Source organism: Cucurbita maxima, unplaced genomic scaffold (genome assembly GCF_002738345.1).
Source record: "Cucurbita maxima cultivar Rimu unplaced genomic scaffold, Cmax_1.0 Cma_Scf00017, whole genome shotgun sequence".
Lineage (NCBI taxonomy): Eukaryota > Viridiplantae > Streptophyta > Magnoliopsida > Cucurbitales > Cucurbitaceae > Cucurbita > Cucurbita maxima.
In genome coordinates this window covers 4,076,485-4,086,947 of record NW_019272033.1, presented here as the reverse complement: position 1 = coordinate 4,086,947, position 10,463 = coordinate 4,076,485, and the positions used below count along the sequence as shown (strand labels likewise).

The 10,463-nt window shown below is 35.2% G+C and overlaps 2 protein-coding genes across 2 annotated transcripts; both read right to left on the bottom strand.

Annotated features, from left to right (window-relative positions):
• Positions 1-2,171: 2,171 nt before the first annotated feature.
• Positions 2,172-3,647, bottom strand: LOC111491982 (strigolactone esterase RMS3). The gene is made up of 2 exons (XM_023141096.1): positions 3,080-3,647; positions 2,172-3,016 (listed from the first exon to the last, which is right to left on the bottom strand). The coding sequence occupies exons 1-2, from the start codon at positions 3,451-3,453 to the stop codon at positions 2,587-2,589; spliced, it is 804 nt and encodes a 267-aa protein (XP_022996864.1). The 5' UTR covers positions 3,454-3,647; the 3' UTR covers positions 2,172-2,586.
• Positions 3,648-6,971: 3,324 nt separating this feature from the next.
• On the bottom strand, positions 6,972-8,686 carry LOC111491997 (transcription factor bHLH54-like). The gene is made up of 4 exons (XM_023141126.1): positions 8,087-8,686; positions 7,684-7,923; positions 7,454-7,585; positions 6,972-7,374 (listed from the first exon to the last, which is right to left on the bottom strand). The coding sequence occupies exons 1-4, from the start codon at positions 8,651-8,653 to the stop codon at positions 7,276-7,278; spliced, it is 1,038 nt and encodes a 345-aa protein (XP_022996894.1). The 5' UTR covers positions 8,654-8,686; the 3' UTR covers positions 6,972-7,275.
• Between the last annotated feature and the right edge of the window lie 1,777 nt (positions 8,687-10,463).

Here is a 10,463-nt window from a genome sequence, read left to right as displayed (position 1 = left end):
AAAAAAAAAAAATAAAAAAAAAAAAAAAAAAAAAAAAAGGGAAAGGAGCCATTCTAGTTCTTGTTATCCATTAATTTGTTTTTTTTATCATTTAATAAAAAGTTTAAATACAATAAATGTAAATATAAAAGACTAGCAAGAAAGACTAGGATGTTGTTTGTCTTGGTCAATGTTATTATTTGGTCACCTATCTATCTATCCATGTCATAGGTACTAAGTCAACTTTTTTTTTAAGAATAATGGACGATACATATTATGATGATATTAAATTCACGTGATTTTATTTTTGTTTCATCTAAAAGCCTTTTACCAATATTTGAAAGTTCGTTTGATACTTCGAGTTAGATTACTTGAAGAGAGATTTGTAGCTCGAGTTTGAAGGCCTTCTGTAGCTTCCATCATAATGAAACTTGCAAAAGATTGAACATAATCTCGAAACCGAAGTGAACTCATATAATTTTTATGTCATTCTATTCCCTCACCTTTTGTTATTTGTTTTTATTATTATTATTTTGTTATTAATTCCTAACATGTGAAATCGGAGTGAGATATAATTTAATCAATCTTCTTCTATCTTGAACAACAATTAAAAAAAAAAAAAAAACTCATTTTTAGAAATAAAGGAATTTAATGACCTTCATTCATGCTCTATTTGCTTTATCTAGGTAGCAACGTCAATATCCTTTCTTCATGAAAGTGACTCTCATTTGATTCGTTACTCTCGTTGAACATAAATTTTTGTAACTTTATTTATTTTTTTTTAAGAGTTCCCGTGCCGTAAAAGTGATCATTATATATATATATATATATATATATAAATAAATAAATAAAAGTGAGAATAATTATCGGGTGAAAACTAAGTAATGGGTGGGAGTCCATCTAATGGAAAAACAAGAGCCCAATGGTTATGGCCAATGGGGGAAAGGGAGGAATTGAGCGAGTCAAATGTGTCGACGCGGCTTTCGTCTTTATAATTTGTTTCTATTTTTGTGCAAGTTTTAAAAAAATGGACAAAAATCACTTTATTCAATAAAATAATACAGAATAAAAGAGGACAATGAAATATGAATTGCTTGGGAAGCAGTCAAATGAAAATAGCCATCAGAGTTGACCACTCCCAACTCTACATACTCATCACTCATTCCACCATCCTTTTACAAAACTCTCAAGTCAATATCCTATATCATCGGACCTCTAAAATTATGCTTTTTTTTGTTCTTCTTAATTTTTATACCATAATTTTCGTTTTTCTTCAAATAACATTCTTAGTTAATTTTTTTTAAAATATCTTAAAAAATTAACATAAATTTTGAAAACATAGTAAAAGTAATGTTTATAAGTTTTAATTTTTAAAAATCAAATTGTATTCAAACTAGATCTTTACCTTTTTAGTATTTTTGAAGTTGAATTTGTTGGGATTATTAGCTGATTTATAGAAAATGTTTTAATTTGATTGTGATATGTTTGAATCACCACATAATTGAGCTGAAGGTTTAATTTCATAAATTTGACATTTTTAACTTATATAATTATTAATTTTGGTAGTTTGTTGTATTCGAACAATTATTGATGATATGGGCTGGAGTGGGGTTCTGTCAGCCTACTTTTTGCGGGCTATAGGCCCAACTACTTATGATCCATAAAGTTCACAAGCCGAATGCGGGGCAGCAGGATTAACAGATATATTGGGCCGAGCCGATGAGGGTGATGGGTTAGGTTGGATTAAATGACCTAGGGTGGCTCAAGTTGTAAGACTCATTGTTAAAAAGTATAATTTGAAGGTTACTTCTTTTAAATATCCTTATATGGATGATGACAAACTAGTAGTACAAAAGAATTGAATGAAGCGGTTTGGTTCGATTAGTAAGGAAATTTGAGTTGATTCATACACATGCGCACGCTCGTGCACCGACACTCGTGCACATGGCATTACCAACAACAGTTTCTTCATCTCTCATGCTTTGAAACTTAATCCTCCTTCCATTTCATTATAGATTTCCCCATTTATATAAATTCTAGTTTCTATCAATAATTTAAGGGTAAGGGCTCAATGAATACAAGCAGAACTTATTTTTAATTTAAAATGTTGTTTGATTGATTCAGAAATGAATAATGTCGCTTTCAAATATTAATATAGGAGATTAAAAATCCCTACTCATTTGGTGGCATTCAAAGTAAAAAAATGAAAATCATCCCGAATTTATTTCTTAGCGTAAGGGTAAAAAAAAAAAAAAAAAAAAAAGGTTAACAAAAACAGCAAAGAATAAAATGTAAAAGAAGTAGAGGAAAGATATGGGGTGGGACGATAGGATACATGATCACGTGGAGTTGACGTGGAGAATTCTTATCCTTTTACATATGGAAAGACTAACTAGCTTCCACATATTTATTCGCCCACGTGTCTCATTATGGACCACTCGATTTCTTCCATTTCCAGCGACTGATCGTCCATCAAACTTGGCGGAAGGGTATAATTGTCTAATACAACCACCACACCCACGCCACCGAAACCCCCAGAAAGGAAAATTAAATTCTTTTATATAATTAAATCCGTGTAATGGCGGTGGGGCCAGTCAGAGAAGAGATTCACCGAGAAAGGGCACGCCGGAGTTTGCGGACGAGTAGCTGAGGGGCACTGAGATGGGGCAGGTGGCCTTCGGTGTCCAGCATCTCCACGGTGTTCCGGCCGCCGAGGTGGTCTCTCAGGTAGATAGCGACGGAGGCTGGAACGGACACGTCTTGGGCGGTTTGAAGTATGCAACAGGGGACTTTGACGAGGCCGAGGACTCCCCGGAGATCGCTGCTGAAGATGACCTTGGAGACGAAGAGGGAAATGTCAGGCCTCATGTTGAAGAGCGTCCGGCTGAATTCCTGGACGGCGGCGGGAACATCGGCACCGACGGCGAGAGGGGCGAAGCCGTTGACCCAGGCTTGGTAATTGGCCTTCATTGCGGCGAAGACCCGGTCAATCTCGCTCTGCTCGAACCCACCATGGTAGTCGCCATCGTTGAGGAACCTGAAAGAAAGGAAAGAGAATTAAGAAGAGGGGAAAACAGAGTGGAGTGTGGAAGTAGTAGACCTTGGGGAGGCGCCGATTAGGACGAGCTTAGAGAAGAGTTCAGGGCGGCGGATGGAAGCGAGGATGCCGACCATGGCGGAGACGGAGTGGCCGACGAAGGCGCAACGTTGGACCTCGAGGGAATCGAGGATGAAGATGAGATCGTCGACGAAGGCGTCGAGGGTGGTGTAGCGGGAGAAATCAAAGTGGTCGGGGTTGACGCTGCCGGCGCAGACAAGGTCGTAGAGGATGACGCGGTAGTAGGGAGTGAAGGAGGGGTAAACCAGCTGCCAAGCGGACTGATCGGTGCCGAAGCCATGGGCCAGGACAAGGACGCGGTCGCCGGTGCCCAGGACACGGACATTGAAGGCATCCAGAAGGGCGTTGTTAACCATGGATGATTTTGGATTCCTTTTCTGCTCACTAATTGTGTAACTCTGATTCGCGGCCTCTCAAAATCAAAAAACAAAATAAATGGCTTTGGAGTCCTTTTCTGGTTCTGGGTATTGTGGTGGGGGCTTCAACTTCACGCCTTCTTCTTTCTCTTACTTCCCTCCTTTTGTGTATCTACTTCTTATTTATAGGGGTTTCAAAATATCTCCCCTTTTATTATTATTTTTTTTCTTTCAATTTTCTTCTTCTTCTTCCAATTATAATATAACCTTTCTCTAAAGAAAATAAATAAACACAAAACAAATGATAGATTAAATTTTACAACTTTACTGGAAAAGATTCATCTTTTCTTTAAGTTTAAATACAAATCATACATTAAATTCACTCAAATTAGGATATCACTATTAGTATGAATACAAATACAATATTCCTTCGAAATCAATCAAGTAGTTAAGATCAATTATGTCTATTCTACTCTTTTTATCTTTTAATTTTTATTCATACTCATTTTTAGTCATATGAGTTAATTTTCTATTATTTATTATTATTTTATCATAAATAGTTTCACATTCGTCTTTACGATTTGTTTAATAAAAAGATTATTTAGAATGGGAATTGATGGTATTTGAGAAGGACTTTGTGCATGATTTTACCTTTTCACCTCTTGCCCAAATGGAAAAGAAAAATAATTAAAAAGAAAGAAAAAGAAAAAAATGAATGACTTCCTTCCATATTGGCTGTCATTTTCTTTGATGGTGGAGGCCGGTTAAATTAGCTTTGCCCCTTTCTTATTTCTCTAATTCCAATTTTGAAATCAATTCTTTTCTTTCTAAATTCAATTTAAAAAATGGATCTTATCTTATTATTTATGGTCATCAAGAGATAGAGTTGACTAATCTTCAAGCATGCCATCCGACAATTTACGGGACCACCTTTGCTTAAATTATCAATAATTTGGAGTCTTTAGTACATGTGGAAATGTTTTTTTTTATAATAAGAATCTATCTCAATTTGATCTTAAAAAAAAGGTAATAATTTAGATTAATAGTTAAAAATAATTTCAATGCAAGAAAGTTATGATTTAACGTGAAAGAAATGAATTGTCATGGAATTTTTTTTTAAAATAATAATAATTAGGGAAAACAATTTTTTCCAAGGAGTCGAACTAGCATAATAATTTTAATTAATTGAACTTAAAAAAAAAACAATTAAATTTCATCACCATTAGAATACACAATTTGCTCAAAACCTTAAAACAAATAATCTTAAATATATCTAGGTTTTGGAATTTAATCATGTAGCCTTAAATAGAATAATCCTAGTAAAAAAGTAGCTAGGTTTTTTCTTCTTCTTTTTTTTTTGTTTGTTTGTTTTATTAGCTTGCATTCGAGTCCTATTTTGACGACGACTCTTGAAGTGGTAGACGAGAGGGAAGGAAGAATTCGAAGAATATTATAATTTATGTGTTGACGATTAAAAGGTTCTTTTCATATAGCGGCCACGACGACATTCTCACTATCATAGATACAACGAAAGATTACATTACAAATTTAGCCATCAAACTTGAAAGTTTGATTTATAAACTTTGATTTTGTCTATAATATGCTACTGAATTTTAAAAATATGCATAAAAAAAAAAAAAAAAAATAGAGATGATCAGAGGGAGTTGTGGATAAGACACAGTGAATGGGATCGCACTTGAAAGATGGTGATGGGTATGTGTGTTATGATGAGCTTTGGTTAGTAGTGACAACCAAAACAACTCAGGTACAGAGGAGCAAGATGGAATCTTGATCTGCCAACGTTAATGGGGGATTTGAAAGGCCCACACAGTGAGGGGAATCTGATTCAATGGAGCCTTTGTTCATCCCTGAAAGCTAAAGAGGAAAAGAAATTTATACTTTCTTTTTGTTTCTTGTTTCCGCATCCAAACTCTTTGTTTCCAATTAAGTTTAATTGAAATTAAGTTTCAAAAAGAAGAAACCCAATCATTTTCTAAAACAACTTTCAAAAAGGAATTTTGAAAAAGAGGGCATCGAAATCTTGGGCAGTGTGTTGGAAGATAAAATTGAAACTAAGACCAGCAGTATGTTGTAGATAAGATCCTTACCTTTTGGCTTCAACTTACCCACACATCATTGTTGCTCGCTCCCAACATTATCATTTTCATGTATTGTTCACATATATTCTTCAAACTTGGACACTCCAAAGATTCTACCAAACCCACCTTCATTTCAAACTCTACCTACCTCATTGTTACCCATACATATTACTTGTATTATGGCTACGTTTATCATACAAAGACAAAATTCATTCTCATGGTATGGCTACGTTTATCGTGATAGAGGACGTGATGTCCTCGTTCAAGTATGCACACGAGCACCAGCTTGGTGACCATGCAAGGTAAGGTGTGTATAGTGTAAATTAGGTTGATGACTCCAAAACTTGTGAGTGAGTGAGATTAGGGTTTTGCATTAAAGTTGACATATTTACTTTGTAATGGAGAAACATGGTTTCCATCACCCATATAAAAAAGGAGAAATGGGAAGAGAAAAAGAAGAGAGTTGAAGATAAGGCCATGAGAGACAGAAACAAAGAGAGTGAAAGTGATGTTATTGGGTTGGGGGTGGCAGTGGTGGTTGGAGCCTTCGAGCGTTCTAGAAATGCTTTTAGGGTACGACCGTACGTCGCTCAAAGGCTTATGGATAAGTGTCCCATTTGGACTCCATCCGCCACATACTTAATAACCTTCTTTTAACCGTACTCCCCACTACAATCACACTTTACATACTTAATAAAGATGTCATGTTTTACATATTTAATAATTAAAAAGATATGGACTACATAAAGTAAAAAATGATGGATAAGGAGTAGAAGAGAAAGTGTAATTGGTTAATGGAATGTAAATGGTGAGAGCATGAAGGAAAAATGGAATAGGAAGTGATGCAACCGTATGATTGCTCTAAAGATTACTTTTGTTGGACATAATAATTCTCACCATAACTAAGATTCATGCATGTATACCATACAATCCATTTCAATCAATCTTTGTTCAACTTTGTGCTACAACTTCACCCATATATTTAAATTCATCATCGACTTAAAAGAAATTTGGTCAAGCATTTATTTTTTTTTATAGGGTCCTAAATCTTTTTGATCTTTTGAACCAATATAGGCCCAATTTGCGATAGTGAACCAAAAAGAAAAGAAATAACATAGTTTATTAGAGAGGCTATTAACTCTTGTCCCACTAACTTTAATAATTTATTAGGAGTGTAAAAGTGAGGTTTATATTGGTGGAAAAAAGAATATAATATAATGAAAAGAAAGTCCACGTCAAATTGAATATAGAGTAGAAAAAATGATGGGGCTTTTTGGATAAAGTTTAGGGAAGGGAAAAGAAATTGGAATGTCCACCATATAAATTAATGTAATCATAAGTTGAAGTTAGTAGCAGTAGGGCATAAAGTTGTTCCTTCTCACTTCTACTCACCTCTCTGCTCCCTTTTTAATTATTGTTTTCTAAGAAAAGGCAAAAGTTTGCATTAAAAAAAAAAAAAAAAAAAAAAAGTGAATTGGGGCCGACTACACGCATGCATCGAGAGGTCAAAATTCCACGCTTCCGGTGCCCTTTCAATCATTAATCCCCACATCCGTTTTACCCAATCACGGTTGTTGGGCTGGATTACTTGGTAGTGGGCTTCATACAATCGCTGCAACCATATCCTTCCAAACCCTCTAAATAATCTAGATCTTCAATTTAATCAAATTTATATGGAGTTAATTGAACATTACAAGGGTAAAGATGGAAACAAATATGTCTCTCAATGTGACCCAAATGGAGAGAGCTTCTGGTGAAGCCCAAGCTCCAATCCATTGTATGCCAAAGGAGCAAACATCCACAGCTCATCTGAGCTCAATAACTGCATAAAATGAAACAATGGCATTTTAGTAATTTTGTTCCTTATTATTATTTTGAAAATGTTGGGTCCGTTTGTTTACCTTGATTTGGAGCTGCAAAAACTTGACGTACTGAACAGCTTCTTCAAGCATGGTACTGATATCAACCTTGGTTCCATTGGGAACAAGTTTCTGTAACATTCTTAATCGCTCGTTGATTCTCTCCCTTCGTTTCTGCAACAAAATTCAATAATCTCTCACTAATTTGATCGCACAGAAGAAGAATGTATGAACACAATGACTATAAATAAGTTAAGGATGAAGATGCATACTCTAGCGTACAGGCTTTGGGGATCTGTGGCCGACCCTCTGCTTGCTCTGCCCTTCCTGATCAAGCCGCCGTCGGAGGTGGCGCCTTGGCCCTCCTGTGAACCATTTTCTTCCTGATCGGAACTGTAACTAATGGAGCACTGCCCTTCTGATGCTCCACCCGCATTGCCTTCTTCTTCCACACTCTTCCCTTTTCTCTTCTCATTTTTCTTTCTTTCCTCTGTTTTCTTCTTCTTCTGCCCCTGAAAATTTACCCAATCTATTAACTTTTCGAAGGGAAGTCGGAGGCTAATCTTGTAAGTTCAGGTTTGATTTACCAGTTCCTTTCCAAATTAGTCAACTACATGGATTCAGTCCATTTTGTATCATTTAAACTTTTAAGACGTTAGGGGAACGAGGGCTTACATCTGCTGAAACCCGAGTTTTCTTCTTCTGATTATCAGAAATATCTTCGTTATTGACTTTCCTTTTCAGTGCCATTGGTTCCTTCGCGGCACCAGTGGAATCTACGAGCTGCGATGGCGGCGGCAGTGCTGGGTAGTTACCTTGTACTACATTAATCTCGACGAATCTCTCAGTGCTGGAGTCTTCACCGGTGGCGGCGGTGTAGAGAGCCTTATCCACTTCCTCGATTAAAACATCAGAAAACCACGAGGACCCAAAATTCCCCTCGTCAATTGGCGTAAAGAAATCAGTAGAATTGGGAAACAAAAAGGCAGCATGGGAATTATCAGTAGTAATGCAGCTACTGCAGCTCCTCGTGTCCTGTTTGACGCAATAACTCTGCAAATTGGGAACAAAAGCGTCCAATGAATAGAACCAGCTGCTGCCGCCATTGTTGGGCAATTGAAGCTCAGTGGAAGGATCGGCATGATTCGCGATCGGAATATGGGACTGATCTACCTCCTCCGATGAGAACATGGCGGCGAAAGGCTCCCATTCCCCATCCGAAAAACCTCCCAAAGCCTCCATTTTTTTTTGGGGTGGGGTGATTTAAAAGTTATTTTCTTTTTGGGGGCCGCTTGAAATTGAAGGAGCTTTTAGACGAATGGGATATTTATACCCAACGCTGTGATGGCAATGTGATAACATAATTTGAGTTGCAGGGAATTTGTGTTAATGATTGATTAAGCTTAATTTGTCTTAAAGTAGAATTTTATGATGGATTGAAGAAGAGTCCACTGTGGGACCCAAAAGAAAGCAGACTCCAACTCAGAGATGGGGCCAAGGTTCATGCAATAATTAGGTTTTATAATTGTTAAAGTACCAATCAATTTTTTTAAAAAAATTATAGTCCTTTATTAGCATGACAAAAAATTAATCAGTCATTATATCATTAGCATACAACTGAATACTTGACTCCAAACTTTATAAGTACATGAGGTTTCAATCCTTCCGTCTATATAAACATATTTCCATGACTTAATTAACTAACCAAATATAATTAAATTTTAGATGTTTATTGAGTTATATATAAAAGATTAATGAAAAAAATCAAATTCTCAAGGATTAGATCATTTTATTGCTACTTTCTTTTTAAATATATTTTGTTTTATTTCAATTATAGTTTTCATTTTAATAAAATATAATTTAAAATTATTAATTCTCGTGTAATATCCTCCTCGTGATATTATAATTTTTTTTAATCCAATGAAGTTGGAACATTATTATTAGTTGAGAGGATATCTTTGCATTCTCTCTCGCTATGATCATTAATATTATTAATTAATATTGTGTTATGATTTTATATATATATACATAAACATAGAAGACTTTAAATTTAATCTTTCATGAAATATTATTTGTTATCGAGAACAACTCGAACTCGATATCTTTGTTAGATGTTGGAAATTTTATGAAGATAAAAATAAAGAGGTTTTTTAATCTCGTCCTATGTTCGATATGTGAATATTTATATCTATAATATAAATATTTAAGATATAATTCAATTAACATAGATTTAAATATTCACCGAATTGCTAATACTTAAAAATAAGTTAAAAAGAGAAGGAGGGGTTTGATTGTTTGAAAAGCATGGTTTGGGAGAAGGGTTAGACTTGTGATTTATAATCTAAAAATGTAAGAACGTGGGGTACATTGGATTTTAATAACATCAAAACAAATGTGGATTAAATATTAAAAGGATGAATAATTGAATTTAAAAAAAATGAAAAAAAAAAAGGGTCAGCCAGATCGTGGGGTTAGAGTCTGACATTCTTGTAAACTCGGACAAATGGCCGCCAAAATCGCTGTTTTGTCGACTTTTCTGTCTTATTTTCATGGCTCCCTGAGATGTCCATATTAATGAGTAATTGCCAAATTTTGCTATTAATTAACATAAAGAATTCAGCTAATTTATACATCTGTTATGTTACCGACATGATCTTATATCATAAATATATAGTGGTTGTTGTGGGCAGCGGGTCTGGATGTTTCATGTAGGCCCTCGAAATTTGACAGTAAGTAATGTAAATGGAAGGCGATGAAGGAAGGACAGGTCCGTGATTCATAAGTGGGTACTCTTCTCCGCCGAACATTCCGCCGCGTCAGCCGGCCCACTCGTTTTGTTTTATCTTCCGAAATAGAGCCGCCCATTGCACGACCTTTCAAACCAAACCCACGCCTTCTAAATATTATTTTCTACCCAAAAATGTGAAATTAATTTGCATTGCAGACAAATAATGTCGGAATTTAAATTAAGAAGAGTTATATCGACAAAAAAAAAAAAAAAAAAAAAAAAAAAAAAAAAAAAAAAAAAAAAAAAAAAAAAAAAAAAAAAAAA